A 19,775-nucleotide genomic window follows, 5' to 3' on the forward strand; every position below is an offset into this window, starting at 1 on the left:
TTTGCGTGGGAACTTGGTGAGGGGATCACGTGACCGGTCCTGTCCGCCCACAGGACCACCACGACCCCCCGAGCCTTATCTTTAAAATACACAGATAGAGTTTATACAAACGCGAAGATACGATCCAGATGTTAGACATCAAACACACACATTTATACAGCCCTGCTGAGGCTGGGTTGTTTGGCCACTTTAGAGCAGTTTTACTCTTAAACATCCATAAATAATGAACACGGATATATAATCTATCCTATATTGCCCATAAAACGCATATTGTATTTATGTCTCCCATATAAACCGACCCTGAGGGTTTTGGTTTTATTTGTGGACCTGTTTCAGTGTAAAGCCTTTATTAAACGTTTACTTCACTTGTTAAATGACCTACATATTATTACTTTTTTTCTTCTCTTGAAAAGCACTAGGATTTATCCCCCAATACACAAGTTGGTTTAGCTCCAAACTCTCAGCAACCACACTGACCTAGAACTCACAAGATAAGAACAGAATAAGAAAACAAAGCGAAGTTGTAAAGTTTTCTTTTTTTCATGTTGTGGCTCTTCTTACACTTTCAGCATCAAACAGACACGTTTTATAACACAAAACAAACCATATCTATTTCCCCAAGTCCCTGAACTTGAGTTTGTCCTCCTGGATCTGACATCTTTCATGACTGGGTCTGTTCTTTTTCATCCAGCACATTGTTCTCTCAGTGAATCATTTAACCCTGCACACGCCAGCGCTCTGTGACTAACCTTCCCCTTTATGAATGTGGATAATCACCCTAATTACTTTAGTACCTGAGTAAACAAATGACTAACAATGATTCATTATTCTTTAAAAGATCCTGCACATGAGCACCTGCTTTTGTTTGGCTGATGTATCCTAAGAGTTTCCTCCATTGCTAAATTGCTTTAGAATTTTATATTTGTAAATGGATCAAACTGTTTTATGTAGATAATCTGAGTGGAGAATATATAACAAAAATATAATTTCCCATGAAATTTGCTTTTATTCTTGGGTCCCTATGAATTTGATGAGCATGTGTTTCCCAGTTATCTTTGGATTGGTTTTAAAATGAATTATTCCATACATAAAATTATGTGGTAACATTTAAGGTGCCCTTGTTACACGTTACATGTGAGTACTATAATAATACTAATACTACTACTACTACTACTAATAATAATAATAAATGATGCATAATTACATGCCAGTAACCCTAAGACAAACCCTAACCATACAGTAAGAACAAATAGTTAATTAATATTATTAGTACCAAATTTATAACTACACAGTAACAAAGACAAGTTAAAATAATGCGTAACCAGTTATGTAAAAAGCACTGTTCCATACATAAAATGGAATGGATTACACATTTGTGGATAAAGAAATCATCTTTGTTAGATATATACAATATCAAGTTTTTGAAAAGTATGTTTTTTTATCTCTTCTGCTCGCCAAGCCTGTATTTATTTGATCCAATGTTCAGCAAAACTGACCAAAAAAAAAACAACAATTGCGTGCAAAGAAAGACTTGGCTGACATTAAGCTCAGTCCCATGTGCCTATTGTTCCACCTCTGAATTTATGAATATGGCGAATACAATTTAAGCACAACTATGTTGTGTTCCATTACACTCGTATGCTCTGTTCTGAATGTTTGTCACCAAGACGGGTTCGGATGCAGGTCCATGCATTCTGTTTATCATTTGTTAAATAGAACTGGAGGAGGTTGACTACAATGTCTTTGAGTTTCCAGATGTCACAGGAGAGTAAAAATAACCAAACTGTATATTTAAAAGACAGAAAGAAGCGAGCAGAAAGTCTCATGTCTCAAGTTAGGCACATCTGGCCAATTTCCCACGAGGATCTTGCATAACCACAGGGCTGTTTATTCTTGAGGAATACACTCGCATACACACAAACTGTTGTCCAGTCTTCCCATTCAGCTCTGTTCAATTCAGATGATCTGTTTTGGAGATGGTTTTAATGTCATCATGATATCTTATGACTGTAATTAAGCTCTGTTGGAACTGAAAATTACATGTTTTAGCGTTGTTTTGTGCAGTTGTTAAATAACTAAAGTCTCATGCGTTGCAAATATTTGCATTTCAGTCTGTGGTGTTTTATGTAGTGTTTTTATGGCAGGCGACGTGATTGGTGGCGTTTTAGAGGTTATTTGTATTAGTGATGTCTCCCGTTGTTTTTGTGCTGTTGCAGGCTTGCAGCTGACATGCTTTGTTGTAGATTTTTTTCTTTTTGTAACACTACGAACGAAGTGCCATGTTTTAAGGCCATGTGAAATAAAAATGCGTTTTGTGGCTCATATAAAATTTTTGAAGCTTCAGCGGGGCTTAATAATATCACGGTAGTGAAGGAACCATGCTGTATTGTCAGTGAATATTATGTGTGCATGCTGCTGCATACAGTACAGTGAGCTTCAGCAGTGTCTCTTTCTTTACAATCCGCTCTCACCTCCGCCTACACTCACTCCATACAGCCTGACTCATGTTCATGTATCTGAGAGACAGAGAAAAAATTTTTACAAAGAGAAAATGTAATGCATTTTGAAATCATATGGCGTGCAAGGGAACGCTCTAGCATGTGCTTCTAATCGATTTGTTTGCATATCAGTAAGAAAAAGTAATAAAGTGATGCTTTGTTCTTGCTCTGTTATTTTTCCCTTTATTTTTCATATTGTAGCAATTCTCTTTCTTCTGACAACTATTAAAAATTCACTTGCAGAATGAAAAATTCTGACCTGGGATCAGCTCCCGCTGCTTCCTGAATTGTTTTTATTGGAATATAAAAGAGTCTCCTCTCAGCATGGAGTCACGCTGATCTCTGGTGGATGTTTGTTGAACTACAGAGAAATAAGAGATTGTTGATGTCTTAGAACTAATGCTCTGAACTTAAAGGGGGTAGTTCACACACACACACACACACACACACACACACACACACACACACACACACACACACACACACACACACACACACACACGTGTTCCATCTTTTATGGGGACATACTATAGGCGTAATGGTTTTTGTACTGTACAAACTGTATGTGTTATTGTTATACACCAACTCTAAACCTGAATCTACCCCTTACAGAAAACTACTGATTTTTAGATTTTCCAAAAAATAAATCCTCTTTGTTTTATAAGCTTGTTTCCTCATGGGGACCTAAAAAATGTACTGGTATTCCTATCCTTGTGGGGACATTTGGTCCCCATAACGTGATGAATACCAGGGCCACACACAGGCACACACACATACACACACACACGCACGCACGCAAAAAAGGCGCTACAAAAATACAAAAATTCTGTAAAATTATTTTCTTCTTATAAACAAATAAATAAAAAACATAAATGCGGTGCCCTCCACTAATATTGGTACCCTTGGTAAATATGAGCAAAGGTTGTGAAAAAACATCTCCATTGTTTATCCTTTTGTTCATCATTCAGAAAATTCTAACCTATCATTGAAGTAAAACAGTTGAAAGTGGGTGTCTCATTGTGAAAACCATGCTTTTTTCTAGTTCATATTGGCTACAATTATTGGCACTCGATTATTGCAACATCCTTTTCCAGATAGCAGATAGCAGAGTTTTCTCCTGTAGTGCCTGAAGAGTTTGGAGAACACTTGATAAGAGATCAGAGACCATTCCTTCATCCAGAATACCAGCTCCATGACGGAGCTTCTCCTCTTTAGTTCACTTCACTCATTTTCTGTAGGGTTCAGGTCAGAGGGCTGGGACAGCCATAGCAGAAGCTTTACTGTGTTCTCAGTGACACCTTTTTGTGTTGATTTTGATGTTTGTTTTGGATTATAGTCCAAATGGAAGAGCCAACCATAGCTCAATATAAGACTTCTAACAGAGGCAGTCAGATTTAGATTTTTTGCTGTCGGTATGTGAGAAAATCCATCATGCCATGTATCTGAGCAGGATATCCAGGACCTCTGGCAGAAAAACAGGCCAACAACATTAAAGATCCAAGAGTAGACTTTTTTATCCTTGTTTTTACTAAACCCATCTGGTGGGTTTGCTGCCAAAATAGCTCTTTTTTATGGCCCGACCGTAGAAACCAATGTCATTTGAAGTTCTAGTCATGTCTGACAACTGAATATACCGGATTGAATTTTTGGTCTTAATTTTTTTTTTTTTTGGATAAGCAAGGATAATTTTTTCTTGAAACCACTTGAGCAATATTACACGAGGTATGGTCTATTTCATTTTTCAGGCTTCCTGACCCTGAGACTCAACTAATCTCTGCCATTCTCCAGCTGTGATCTTTGGGGAGTTTTGGGGAGTTTTCGGTCACTAAAACCCACCTCTCAACGGTGCATTAGGACAGTGTAGACACACATCCTCTTCCAGGCAGATTTGTAAAATCTTCAATCTTGAAAAAAAATGTTAATTGCAACATCTCAATTATTGCACTGATGGTGGAAACCAGGTATACTTTCAATGGTTTCCATTTTGTCGTACAGCAACTTTCTATAATGTGAATCTTAACTATGCATGAACCTGGCTTTAATCCTTGTGATGAATCATTCAGGAAGCAGGAAATCATAACTACAATTTTGCAATTTAGTTTTATGTTTTTTCTAAGCCAAAAAATGATCATAACACATAATTTTCCCTGATTTACTAAATTTACCCACTAAAATGTAATTCAGTTTAATAATCTTAATAAATAAAAAAAAATAAAATTAATTAATTAAAATTGAAATTAACAAAATATGAATTGCTTTCACCCACAAACACTAATTAGTTGTAATTTTACAAAAAGCGCTTAAAGTGCTAAAAGTACTTTTATGGACATAAAATCTAATTTCTTTTGATGCAGACATCTTAACGTCTTTGACCCTCGTACATACCAGTATTTCATGTTTGGAAGCATATGGGTATATATTCAATATTTCAAATTGAATACCATATTCCAGATCATTAGAAAACATTGCATAACATGCATTATTAAAGAAAAAAAATCTACAATAATATACTTTTCCAAATGAAACTAGATTTATTGCTTATTGGTTTATTGCTAGTTCATGGTACATAATGACAAATAAATATTGTTAATGACTTAATTATTGTAAAGTGTTACCATAATTTCTTAAATAAACATTAACTATTGATATGATGAGAAATTAGAGAGCCTATAGGCTACTTTAATAATTTTTTAGAGAATTCTTAGAAAAAAATAGAGAATATCTTTAGCTTTTTATATTACTAGTCCTTCTGGGTATCTAAAGGCTGGAAATCCAAGTTTTTCTGATAATTAATAATAGCAGATTAGCAAGTTCACTGATATGGTAAAAAAAAAAAAAAAAAAAAAAAATATATATATATATATATATATATATATATATATATATATATATATATATATATATATATATATATATATATACTATGTACGTTTTTTTGGTGACTAAAACATACTATTCATGTTGTCCTTTGAGACACTAGGTGGCAGTAGAGATTAAATAAATACTGCATGCTTCAATATGGCCGTTATCACTGTAGTGTTACAACATCTTCACTAATGAATACTATCTATTAATTAAACCAGTCTGAATGGCTGCTCGTGAATATAATCAGGCTTTTTCATGTCATATTATTACCATTTCAATGCTCAAACCTAAAACCCGGGCAGAATTAGAATTATAAAGATTTAAAGATAATCACTTAGAGAGGTGTGAGGGTTCAGCTTGTTCAATTACCTCATGCCGCTGGCCTGCACTTGAATCATCTGAACCCTGAAACCAACAAATGAAAGGAGGACACCGCCCGGGGGCATCAAATCAATCTCTCCCACGCTCTCTCCCACCGTCATGTTGTGAGTTACCTGAATAATATTACTTACAGACAGCACCTTTGTCTTTATTGCACACATACACCCACCCACCGTTTCCAACAGATACCGTCAGCAGAAACCATTTAGCATATTTACATATTCATTAATACATTAATTAGCATAATGCAGGTTTTACCATCCTTGTGGTGACATTTGGCCCCCACGGCGTGCTCAAGACCAGACCCACGTAAACAGTCGTATTCACGTAACCTATTTTAGACCAAATCCGGAGTGTATGTGTGTGTGCATACTTTTAAGCATGTATTTGTGTCTGTGCTCATATCTCATAATAATTCAAGGCCGCTCTCCAACACAAGAACAAAAAGAATAAAACATCCTCCATCCACGGGAGGATCCGTCTCACCCGATTCCAGTTCAGATTAATGTGACAGATGCCCTCAGATTGTTTGGAGCAGATTATTTACACCGTCCTTTTCAACTCCAAGTCCAAGTATAAATGTGTTTTGCTTGCCTGTGATGCTTTGACATATCCGATTAAATAGAGAGGGGTCAGAGGTCAAGGCTTAGAATTCGTGGACTATCCATCTCAGCTCTTCTTAACGATACATTATATCTAATATAGCCTACGTTCACGTCAGTTACAACGAATTTTCCCGCCCCCCAACTTGAAAATAACAACTGGAATGGCACACTAAAGCTGTTGTCACTAAAACGATACCTTATGTTTTAATAATCATTCTAATTTTATGAGAATAGGGAGAACCACACCAGAACTACAATGATAAAGACGGAGGGATAATATTGTTGTAATTCCTTTCAAAACGATTTTTTCCCCAGTTGATGCTTGATAAAACTACGACAGCCAAACAGAATCCACTTGACTTTAAAGAGCTCAAGCCTTAGCATACTATATAACGCAAACAGAATATTGTGTGTTCGTTTGGATGCTAATATATGATAGCTATCATTGTGGTTATCTTATTATGGTGGGAACAAACACCCCAGCATCAACAAAAAAGTTTCTTTTGATGTTATTAAAAAGAAAGAAATCAGCTGACCAGTTAAAGACGTAGTCAAACCCCCTCTAAAAACCAGATAAAACAAAACTAAGCTTGTTAACTGGTTTTAGCTGGTCATCCATCCTTTTTTTTCAGTAGGAACTTGTTAGGAAAAATTTTCTTTGTGGAAGTATTATATTTGTGTTTAAGATGAGACTTGCATGCATGACCATGTCAAGTTTGAGATTTTTTTCATACTAGTGGAAAGAAAACACACAAAGACACTACGTATATATAGATAGATTCGATTTTTGTACTAGAATTGTATGCAAATTTGCAACAATTTAGAAAATTTATAATGCAAAAAATATTTGCAATTATCATTGTAGTCAAACAGCTGGATAAGTAAGGCAAAAACGATTAGTTATTCACCTGCAGTGTCCCGCCAGAAGAGAGAAACTGATACAGTTGCAAAAAGGGACAGTAAAAGTTGACTGAATTTTTATATTTGGTGAACTATACCACAAGTACGTCTGCTAGATGTCTGTTGAAGATCTGAAAAGCATCTACTGTGTAAAATGAATCTAACAGAAGTCTTTCAGATGTTGGTTTTACATGCATTGTAAATCATAAATATCTTAAAGACATCTAATATATGTCTATTTAGCATCTGCTCGGAAACATCCAGTAGACCTATAGCACATCTTTGTAATGTTCATGTACTATTCCTTCGCACAGCTGGTTGTTATATCGAAATAAACCCATTCAGGGATGATTTAAATCTTTGTAACCCTGTCGGGTTTATTTTCGCCCCAAACTCTTCAATATATATCCTTTTCTGGGATGTAAGATAGACGTGACTGCATTGAGTTTGGGCGAATTCAACAGTGGTATTCAACTTGTGCACATTTCAGCTGTGGAACAACATGTCATTGACAAGTAAAGCATATTGAATTGATTATAAATGTTAAATAATGCATGATTTATGGATATAGATGATAATAACTCAACCTCTGCGCTAAAAGAGTGGTGTTTTGCTGGTTGTTTCGGAATAGCCTGCTGTGTGCAACCTGGTTACTTTGTTGTAATAGATCAAGCGTTCAGATTTAAATGGGTTAGTAGTTTATTCGAGCTCTTGGCACATTACGACTTCCACGACCTTACTGTAATTCTGGTTCCCTAGAAAACCGCAATTTCTCATGCCCGCTCACTATATCCCCTGCCCTCAGCCGCACTGCCTTTAAACTAACATGTTTTCGCTTGTGAGTGTTTATGGATAACATAGTCTACAGGGGTTGGCAGCTCATTACTCCACATTGCAGTCATGACCCATAGCGTATTAGTCACATACGAATTGTAGCCATTCAGAACGAGGGGGAAAATGCCCTAAAGCGATGGATTGAGTAAACAGTGTTGTTGCTGACAACTTGTACCAAACCACTATTATAGTTTGACATCAGAAGAGGTTAATGACCTCCCCGATGGCTGTGATCGTGAATATGCAAATGGACAATGAGTGCATTGTTAACAAAGCTGGCAGGTTTGAATCAGCGCAGTTAAACAGATACAGTTCAGTTTCGGGCTTTATGGCATTTGAACTGTGTCCTCTGGGGAATATAGCGATTTTTAATGTTTACTCTGTTTTAATTAGTCTCGCAAAAAAAAGGTCTAGCTAAATACTCGCCACACAGCGTCCGTTTCTCAACCTGCCATGCATCTACTTTTGGAGACATCGGGATATATTGCTGTTGGTGTCACTAGATGTCACTGCATGTTTGTAGTTTGATGGGACAAAAATAATTAAATAAGATAATTTTACACATGTTGCTCAACTTACAATATATTAGTTCTAGAATATACAGAGTTGCCTGCTGGACAACAATGGCCTAGAAACTAGAAAACTATATATTTTTCACACAATGTAAAAAAAAGTGTGCCATGAAAAACATATTTAAATACTATTAAAAGCTACTTGCATTTGGTCATTGTCAGTCAAATGTATTTATTACAGCTGATTCTCAAAAGAAAAACATTTCTTTTTTAATTTGAGATGGACTACAGCAAAGCAAAAATTCATAGTGAAACACATATTATTAAAAAAGATTTTGGTTCCTTTGAACTTTTTGTATTGATCAGAGAATCCTGAAAAAAAGGTTTCTGCTAAAATATTTAGCGGCACACTATTTTTTTTTACCATTAATTTTTTTTTTTAGCACTAAATGAGCATATTAGAATACGTTTTAAAGGAATGGAATGATAGCTGCTAAAAATGTCATCAAAAAATAAATAAATGTGTCAAATTCAATCAGGAAAAGCAGCCTTGAAAGATCAGTTATATCCTCCTTTGCTAAAAAACAGTGTAATTTGTCCTCCTTCTTCATAGATCCACTGATATTTTCCAGGTAATGATTTTTCAAAGGGTCAGAGAATTAGATCTGCAAAACAGACAATTATTTCTAAGTTTAATATATGTGGCGATTTTTTATAGGCGCCATTTATACAGTGGAGAGTGTCCTGGTTGGAGGCATCATCTCCTGTCTGCAAGTAAGTCAGTCTTGTTATGCTATTGAAACAAATAATTATGTGGCGAAAAAAAGAGCAGCAGTTTGATTTTCACGCTTGCGTAGATGAAATTCGTCTAAATGAACACATGAAATGTACTTCATTTTCCCGCACTAATTAAAGATGATTTATAGCAGTAGAAAAAAACAACGAGCAGATGTTAGTTTTACAGTTTGATGGCGTTGAAGTAATTTAGTTAGGTAGTTAGTTGTCATTATTATTCAGTATAATTCCATCATAAGTCCGCACTGTGGTGTGGGAGTCAGAAAGGCCTCAGTGGAGCGTTAACACACATACACACACACACACACACGCGCAATCTCGCTCATAGTATGTGTAATATATCAGTGGTGACAGGCTGAGAGAGATGTGTCTGCTTCTTTATTAGAATGTGTAATTGATTTACTGACCCTTGTATGGGCCATAAGACACCATCATTAGTCACAGAGTAGGAGTTAACACGTGTGCGCGAGGATATGTGTCCGCAGTGATGCTTGAAGTGTGTGTGTGTGTGTGTGTGAGCATAACAGGTCCCAGTATAGGACGTTAGAGACAGTCATTAGTCAGACCGGACTCCTCCTCAGCAGTGACACACTAGGGAGTCAGTAGAAAAAATTCTGCACTAGCGAGGATGGATTCACCCCTCTGTGTCCCCGTGTGCATAAGCCTGCTGTAGTCCACAGATCTGAGAACAGTGCCTTACTGCATTAATCACAGAGCCTTTTCACTTAGCGGACACTCAACATTAACCGCAGACTTAATAAAAACACTGCTGATAACGAGCTGCTTGATGTAATGGAAATGATGATAAAAGAGCACGAAGGGCGGCTGTTTATTTCCCAGGGTTCCTGATCGGCCCTGATCGCTGTGAAGCACCTGGACCCAGAAGTCCTGATTTAAGTCTTTAAACTGTTTCCAGGTCAATAGACACAACCTGATACACTTGACATCATTAGTAGAGCTTGCTAGAGAAGGCGGCACTGTTACTATCAAACAAATATTTCAGATCCTAACCGTAAGTATTAAGATTGGTAACGTAACGTTATGGAACATAAATGACACCTCAAATCATCAGATGTGGCTGGATGAGTAAGTCTGTGTGTTATTACTGTTGTTTACTATTAGGTAAAAATTCAGCACACTTGCTGTTTAAATGTTTATTTTTGGTTGACTAGTTTTATCGTTTTTTTTGGTAAATAAAATGTTAAAATAGCAGCATTTTATTATTTATTTAAAATAGTGTCTTTATTGCATATATAACCACCCGCTTCTCCTGCATGTATTATACATTTAAAAGATCACAAAATGTTATTAGTTACTTGTTCAGTTACACTTCAGTAATGTAATACATTGCAAAAAGAAATACCAAAATCACTGATGGTCAGCTGCTCTCATCTGTTTTATCTTTCACTTCACCTGGGACCCTTTAAGCATAACACTCAACAGGGGTTATTAGCTATTTTTATTTTTTTTTGTATTTCTAGAAATTACAAATGTAATATGACATTATTACAGTCACATTGGCCTTTTCACTGATGGGATTGCGGATTTATGTGCTTTTGAAAACCTACTAAGCACAGTGACTTTTCCTTTGATGCGGCTAGCTTTATCATGTTCAAACACAATGCATAATTCAATGCATAATTTACAATGATGGCAAATACAATCACAATATATATTTATTTTATTATTAACAACACTGATACACAGTGATTGGGAGATCAAACCAGCACAGCATGAACATCAAATACAAAATACACAGGGAACTGAAGCTGAATTATAGACTGTTTGCACATGCAACCGCTGGCCTCTGTTACACGTACATTATGGCATCTCCTAATACTGGAAGTCAATATTTTTTAATCTCTCTATTATCAATTCCAGATGAGAGTCAAGCAAATCTCTAAACTCACAGGGATTATGCAAGTGTAAATTAAAAGGAAGGTAAGGCTCATCTCTGGTGTAGAGCTCTGCGTGAAAGTGTTTTGCACACATTTTTGCTTTAATTAAATATTAATTAAACTCAGTACTTTGGTTCTCATTAAAAACATTTAAAAAAAAAAAAAAAACAAAAATAAATAAGTAGCACTTTTTCATTCAGGCCAGTAAGCCACATCCAAGCAACCAGACAAAAAACACCTAGCAACCCTTATATTAAGAAAATCTAATTAACATCTGTCCTCACATCTATTTATTCGAGGCAATTTCAGTTTTGTAAAACAGTAAAATATCAACTGTAACAATTTACTCAAAATCCTACATGCATGTTTTTTTTTAATTCGAATGAATATAAAGAAAAACTATTTTTAATTACACTTCGTTGTCCATTAAAAATGGGCATTAGTTTGGATTCTTTAATAATTCACTAGATGCCTGGTAGTAAAATTAGGATATAAATTCCACGAAATATGGATTCACAAAGCAGATCTCTAGATACACAGATTAACAGCAATAAACGTGAAACATGGTCACATTAGCACAAAACAAATAAAATGTCATTCTGTAATGTCTGAGGGGAGAGGAGGTTCCTGCAAATATAAGCATAATCATTAGTTTGATATCACTAAGGACAACCACCTCGTTTAATATCCTTTAATGAAGCACATAAAACAGAATGGCGTTTCATAAAGTCTCACTATTGGAAGGTCACCATGGAAAAGGATATTTCCTATATCAGTCTTGGGCTTGGATTTTATCCAGTTGGGAAGTGAGCTGGCATCTAAATTTGAAGCCTGGCAGTTATATTTGGCATGAGTGAATATATTTCACTTTATATATTAATGCCTAGCATGTTAGATATATATATATATATATATAGTCAAAATTTCAGGCAACGCAAAGTCTCCTGCTGCTCTAATGATGTTTTGACAACTCGGTGACAACATCTCATTTTATTAGAAGGTTTTTTTTTAATATAAAGGTCATGAATAATGATAGTCCACGAAAAAAATGAACACGATTGTTTTCCTAACAATTGCGCCAGTCAGAATGGCACTGAAGTGAAACGGGCCTGATGAATGTGTCATGTGTGAGGTGAACTCCGTAAGTAATGACAGGCGGAGGAGACGGGAAGTACTCAAACCAAAACAGGCCTTTTTAATAATTCATCAGACATTAAATAATCCCTCTGACTTTATCAATGTTTCTCCATCTCTGAAAGCTCAGGATGACCTTTGGAAAATGTTAAATCTTTTTCACACGTGGCAGTGATGAGTCTGGCAGGAAAGGTTGAAACCTAAACACAGTCCGTCAGCTACAGGAAGTACACACACGAAAAACCCGCGCGTGCACACACTCACGCGCTGACAGCCCAAGCTCAATCACTCCGACACGGATTCATTTTTTCAGACTTTATAAAGTGACAGCTGTCTGTCTTTTTCCGAAAGTTATACGGAAGTTGAAATACATTAACTGCAGAAAGTCTGAAACCGGAATTTTATAGCAGCGCTCCCTGACTGTATCACTGATAGTGTGATAATGGCTTATTAATTTTTAGCTATTAATGTTCGCACAGATCCATAAATGCATAAATGGCAATTTTTTTTAGTTGAGCAGAGTGGGACGATTTTTAATCATACATTGCAAAACAAGTTTCCACAATAATGCGAAGTACAGCGTCATGGGACATGTAGTTTTACAATTTGCGTACGGTCTCATTAACTTGCAATTATGCCGGTCACATGTGAATATTGACTGAATTTAAAGTAGGCCCATCACAACAAAATACAAAGCACTTAGCGTAGAGTGTGTGGTGAGACATCCGACTATTTTCTTTGCTTTACATTCAATCATAATGGTAAATGAGATTCTAAAGGAAGCTGTACAGTCCTCGGAGGCAAAGCTCTGTGTGCCATACCATAAAATCACTCAAGCTCTCATCCTACGCTTCTCTCCCTTATCACATAAACATGACCACTAGGGCTCCCTGGACGAGATAAAGCTAACTTTGTTTCATGCAGAGTGCTCTTTTGTCCACGTTTCTCAACTTTAATCTTCAAATGCAACCATACAAACTTTGAAAAATGCTGAGAGTCGTCTGCTGTTGTACCTGTGTGTGTGTGTGTGTGTGTGTGTGTGTGTGTGTGTGCGAGAGAGAGAGAGGGAGAGCGGGAGAGCTAAAATGATGAAAAATATGACATTCTAAAGGCTACTGTGGTGCAGGATATTTAGACAGCCTTTGTCCAGACCAGCAGCCTGCACATTTATGGGTGGATATTGAATAGATGCCTGTTTGCATTTCCTTTGTGTATGGAGTCTTTGAACAGCTTCAGCAGATCCTGGAGTCATAAAACCGTAACATACTGAAGACTTTTATTTGTTTCCTGTTTCATTCATCAGATGCATTCTCTGTGTCCTTTTCAAAATACCGAACCATTTCAGTTTGCAGTTTTCTGTCAAAAAATGTGATTATGAATTTGCTCATTTAAATATTTGTCTTCTTAGTTTGGGGTCAATAAAACTTTGTAATGTGTTTTAATTATTTTTTTATGCCCACCAAGACTGCTTTAATATAATACAAATACTGATACTAATATTTTACAGTATTACGGTTTTCTATTTCAATATTATAATATTATGTTGAATAATTTATTTCTGTGATGGCAAAGCTGAATTTTCAGCAGCCATTACTCTAGTCTTCAGTGTCACACTATCCCACTAAATTATTCTACTGTGCTTATTTGGTGCTGACTTATTTATTTATTTATTTGATCAATATTGAGGCTTTTACTATCCCTTTTGTTTAATTCAGTGCATCTCTGCTGAATAAAAATAATAATTTATTCCAAACCTTTAGTGTAACTGATATATACGCATTAAAAAAATTCTGTCTTCTCTGCTGGGAAAACAGACCAAAATATGATGATTGATCCCATCAGGTTTGTGTCCAATCAAATGCTCTCCCACTTATGCATCCTGATGGTAGCAAACAATGGCTTTGTCTGAAACTGAGTATGCTCTTAAGAAGGTGCTTTTTTAAGTAATTACTTCATGATCGTATACATATATATGAAAGTATGAACAGTTTTTTTGCCTATAGGGAAGTATGTGATTTCAGATGCAACCCATGTTTAATGGCTGTGTCATAATGAAAAAAAAAAGGCTGAGCACTTCAATAAGTCCCACCCAAACATCCTGTTTTAACAGGTAAAAATTCAGCACAGGCAAGTCAGAGAAAACAAAAAATATGCCCGGAATGATTCAAAATGCAGATTATGCTGAATCACACTGTTTACTTTCATTTCAGCCGAGAATCTCTTTTGTATCCTTTCATTTAATGTGATCCTATTAAAGATTTTTCAGTGACACAGGTCATCTGCTGTAGGCTATTTACTGGAGGAATGAAAAGATGATCTGTGTTTGGAAATTGCCTAGAGAAGCTGGGATACACAGGCCATTCAGTAGTTAGAGAAATGTCATGAAAACCCATTGTAAAGAATCAGTGGGCAGTCACTAATGTAAAAATACATTTATTCAGATTAAAGTGACTTTCAGTTCACAGTCAAATATAAAACTGGCTGTCAGCTATTAGTAGCGATGAAACATGCGCTCCAAATGAGGATACTTCTAGGAATATAATATCGTGAGTACTAACCAAATTAAGAATATGTTGCCATCTTACAATAGTAATACACATTGCCAAGGCACAAATGGACATGTTCAGCAGATGAGACTTCTACACAGATGAAGGTACCAACCTCTATTTGTGCCATTTACATCTACTCGATCCTAAAACCATGCTTCTTATATGACCTCTTAACATTGATTCAAATGAGGTAAGCATCAATATAAACATACATAAAGCTAGAAGCATATTTCAAATGATTAAATATTGATTTTTTTCCTGTATGAAAGCATAACATATATGATTTGGGAACTCTAAAAGTGAGCTGTTTTACAAATGTGAGGGAGTTAATCTTAATATATCTACAAGTTAGCATGCGGAGAATGATCTCTTACTTTACAAAAGGAATTTGGTGCCCCTGCTTAGGAAGATTAGATCAGATTCTCTGATCTTCGTTTTAGGAAATGACTGCATTGGGGTGATAGAAACTACTCCTTAAGTGCTGATATAATATACAGTATAATTCCACTGTTTTTGATAGAGATTTTGTTTATTCTGTAATTAAAAATACCTTTATAACCGCTCAAGGAATTGTTCATTTATAGAGCTCAGTTGTAAAACACCACAATAATAAAAAGGCATAAGCACCACAACAACAGGAAAAGTTAGGGGAAAAAAGTATAATTATACATCTAATACAATTGATATCATCTTCAAACCTTCCTTCGTCATTTCAGACGTTGGTGCAGTTTGGAATCTGTCTGGTCCTTTGCCGCTCTCCAACCCCAAGGCCTCCTAAACACACACGCGCACACACACACACACACACACACACAAACACAAAGCAGAAAATCACTGTAATTGCAACCAACAGGCAAGGGCAACTCTGTGATCAATGCTTTCCACTTCAGTGTCATGGGATCAGTCCTTGATTACTGTGAATCAAAAAGTCCTGGGACACACAGAAGACAATCACCTTCTCTGACAGCGGAGTAATAAAAGTAGAATGAATGAATTGGGGTCCATCCACTAACCTCACGCTTGCACACAACAGATACACACAAAAAACAAGCACATCTCTCTTCTTGCTCCTTGAACGCAAATTGCATTTTTATGAACATTAAAGATGACAGAGAAAGACTTTCCTTGTGAAAAAGAAGTGTGCTTAATTGTAGTGAATCTGCTCTTGTAGTGTACTTCAATTCTTGAAATTTCATATATTTAAGGCTTTACTTGTAGATATTATATTAAAAGGTTAGTTCCCAAAATGAACATTTTGTCATTAATTACTCACCCTTCAAACCTATAAGACACAAATGAAGATATTTTTGATGAAATCTGAGAGCTTTCCGAGACAACTGAAATGTTCCCTTTCAAAACAACTGAAATGTTCCCAGAAGCCCAGAAACGTAGCAAGTACATCAGTAAGACTCAGTTGCTTAACTTCAGTTACAGTCGTCCACTATTTTTGGCAGTGTCACAACGCATTTCTGGGCCTGGGATGATTTCAGTTGCATTGGTGTCTATGCAGGGTTAGAGAGCTTTTTCAATTTCACCAAACATATCTTAATTTTTGCTCCGAAAATGAACAAAAGTCTTGTGAGTTTGTAAAGATGTGAGGGTGAATAAATAACGACAGAATTTTCATTTTGTGGAAAATAACCCTTTAATAATAAAATAAAAGACTGCTAGGTACACCTTTCTTTACACATTTAAGTGCACTGTAGTAATGTCAAATAAATCTTTTATCAAGTAAAGATATACTTTAACCCATTTAATCCAAAACTTTTCTTTCTTCATAAAAATATCAAAATAGTGTGTCATTAGTAACCCCTTGAATTAATAATTAATTTTATTTTATTTATAATTTTTTTCTTTTACTTTTTATGGGAAAGTTTTTTGGTCGGTCAACAGTTGTGACTGGTGGGATAATATGTATACTGAAATTAAAGTATTTCTGCAGTCAACAAAACCCTTAAATATCTCAGCCCAGTTATTAACTGCCCATTTTAAATTGTTTCATCACATTCTGTGCTTTCTATTATGCAAAAAAGGCCCTTATACAACACTGAATAGGTATACAAAAAAGACACACAATTTTTTTTTATTATCCCAGCGGTCCTTATTATTGCCATCAACATGCTCACACTAAAGAAAACTTAATTTATCCAAATTCATATATTAATACTAATCACCTTTTCGTCTCTCGATTTGGAGCTTTGATGCAGCCATCATCTTCTCAAGATGCAAACAGGGAATAAACTGCTAAGGTCATGTAAGGTCAAATTGCTAATTTGTCTTTATTAAATTGTTGAAAAAGCTCTCTTAACTAGTTTCCATTTAGTAAAAAATTACACAATGGATTTTCATTTTATTGTAAAAAAACATGCATGCTGCAAAGTAAATAGTTTCCATAAAAAGCAAGCTTTTTAAAATGCTAAAGTATGCTAAAGTGTATTTTTTTTTTACAAGACTTGTTAAGAAGCTCAACAAACAGACACACTCAACAAAGACAGAAGTAAACCTATAACATAAATATTGTGTACGGGATAATGACTTTTCTTACCAGTGTTGTGAGCCTCCAGCTCTTTCTCCATCAGTTCTCTTGGAGGCGGCAGATGGCTGAAGCTGTTGTGTGTTCCGGTGCTGGAGGGAAATGGTGTGTGTGTTGTGTGTGTGCTGCATGTTGTGAATGAAGTGGCTGTTGTACGCGTGCCGTTCTTCTCCTGTCCGACAGCGCTGATCATCTCAGGCTCCTTCTCATGGGTGTCCTCCGTCTCCACATGGATCCATGGGATTTTACTAATGCAGGGGAACAAAAAAAACTTTTATTAAAAAAACTAACAAAACTGGATGAGTTTTTTTTCTGGTTCTAGTAGATCAGATCAAAAGGAAACAGTCACTGAAGCCAGTAAAGTAAGCGAGCATCATTTGTCAGCATTAGTATTTCCAGGGCATATCAAAAAGACAGTGTGTAATTAGCCCAGATTTGTTGAGCAGAACTGAGAGATTTGGGAGAGGCAAGGCTTACCGTTTGAATTTGTAGATGAAGAGAATAGCCAATCCCACAAGACCCAGAGAAACCAGTAACAGCATGGCAGAGCCGCTGGGGAGAACACTGGAGTCGACCAGAGGTGCTGCGGGTAATGTCACACAGTATAACTCATCTCACAGCCTGAATATAAAAAGCATGTACGCATTTGGCAGATGATTCCAAAGTGACTTACAATGCATTCATTGTGAATTCTTATTACTTGCATTCTCTGGGAACCAAACCCTGACCTTGGCTTTGCCATGTTTTTTCTTTGTTCTCCAGTTATAGGAAGGCAAATGCATTCACAAAGCTTTCCATGTGCTTTATTATCAATTGCAAATTCTTATAATAAATAAAGATCAACACACATATTGGCTGCCTTTGTGTCACCATGCACATATGTATATTCTAGAAAAAGTTATTGAGTTAACACTTTAAGGTTCCTTAGTCAACAACATTAGCTAACATGAACTAAAAACAAACAATATACAGTATTTATTCATATTAGTTAATGCTAATTTTGCCATTTGCTAATGCATTTTTAAATCACAGCTTGCGTTTGTTAACATTAGTTAATGCACTGTGAACTAACAATGAATGATTGCATTTATATGAACTAACGTTAACAAATATAAATAAATACTGTAATAAATGTAATGTTCAGTTTATGTTAGTTAATACATTATCTGTTAAATGTTAACAAATGTCACCTTATTGTAAAGTCTTACCATTTTTTATATTAATAGTTAATTACACTGTAGAATTAATAATTACCATATCAATAATAATGCCTAATATTTCATATATGAAGAGTAATCATATTGAAAATGATTATTGAAAAATGATGCAGATATATTTCATTCATTACTGTAATTCCCTTTTCAGAATGTACTGTATTTTGTTCATTAATATAAAACTGACCATCCAATAATTTAACCAATAAGGTGAATATTAATTTTTGAGATTTACTTGCTCTATCATTATTCAATTTTCACTATAACTCTTTGTAATAATATATAATTGTATTTGTGAATAAAAAAGGAATCATGTACAAAATGCAAATGCTTCAAAGATTTAAAATGCATTCTGATAAACAAATGGTTCAGAATCTTATTTCATCAAAATTACCACTGATAAATAGAAATAAAGGATGAATATATTACTTTCGTAATATTATGTTACTAGTATATGTTATTGATACAACAACAGCTAGCTGCAAAAACAAAAAAGTATGTTGACCACGAATGTCTTTGTGGTCTCTTAGAACGTGTCTGATGTGTGAGAGGCATATCCATTTCAGTAATTCTAAAAACTGCCTCACTCGTTCACTGCGCGCACACACACACACACACACACACACTGCAGTCCATCCTTCAGCCCTTTGAGGGTTGACGCATGATGATTGTGACCTTTCGGCAGAATGCAGGAGGCAATCTGAACCTTTTCCTGTTCAGAGCAATGAAGACAAATGGCCGTGTCTGAAAAGGGTAGAATTATATGTGGCAGAGAGACACTCTTTATGATCCTGTAATGTCATTTCCAACTCTCTATATTGGTCATGCTCAGACAGGCTTCACATTATCAATATTAATCTAAAGTCCAGGGTGGAGTATCTGTTCTCTGAGATTTCTAGCACCGAGAGAAGTTTGAGGGATTTGACACAATGGATTGTCAGCAAAGTAATCATGTAGTGTACCTTATATAACCACAGAAGCATAAAGTCACCTCACATAATCACGGACAGCGCTGTAATTTACCACAACAAGGCGGCAATTAAATGCAGAACACAAT

General features: G+C 35.7%; 1 protein-coding gene across 1 annotated transcript in view; it reads right to left on the reverse strand.

Annotated features, from left to right (window-relative positions):
* Positions 1-14,839: 14,839 nt before the first annotated feature.
* sorcs3b (sortilin related VPS10 domain containing receptor 3b) overlaps positions 14,840-19,775 on the reverse strand; it is a 51,468-nt gene continuing 46,532 nt past the window's right edge. Inside the window, 3 exon segments of the mRNA XM_043263702.1 lie at positions 14,840-15,745; positions 17,517-17,752; positions 17,982-18,087. Coding sequence (XP_043119637.1) covers positions 15,684-15,745; positions 17,517-17,752; positions 17,982-18,087 — 404 coding nt within the window. The 3' untranslated portion in view covers positions 14,840-15,683.

The sequence above is a fragment of the Puntigrus tetrazona genome, chromosome 17 (genome assembly GCF_018831695.1).
Source record: "Puntigrus tetrazona isolate hp1 chromosome 17, ASM1883169v1, whole genome shotgun sequence".
Lineage (NCBI taxonomy): Eukaryota > Metazoa > Chordata > Actinopteri > Cypriniformes > Cyprinidae > Puntigrus > Puntigrus tetrazona.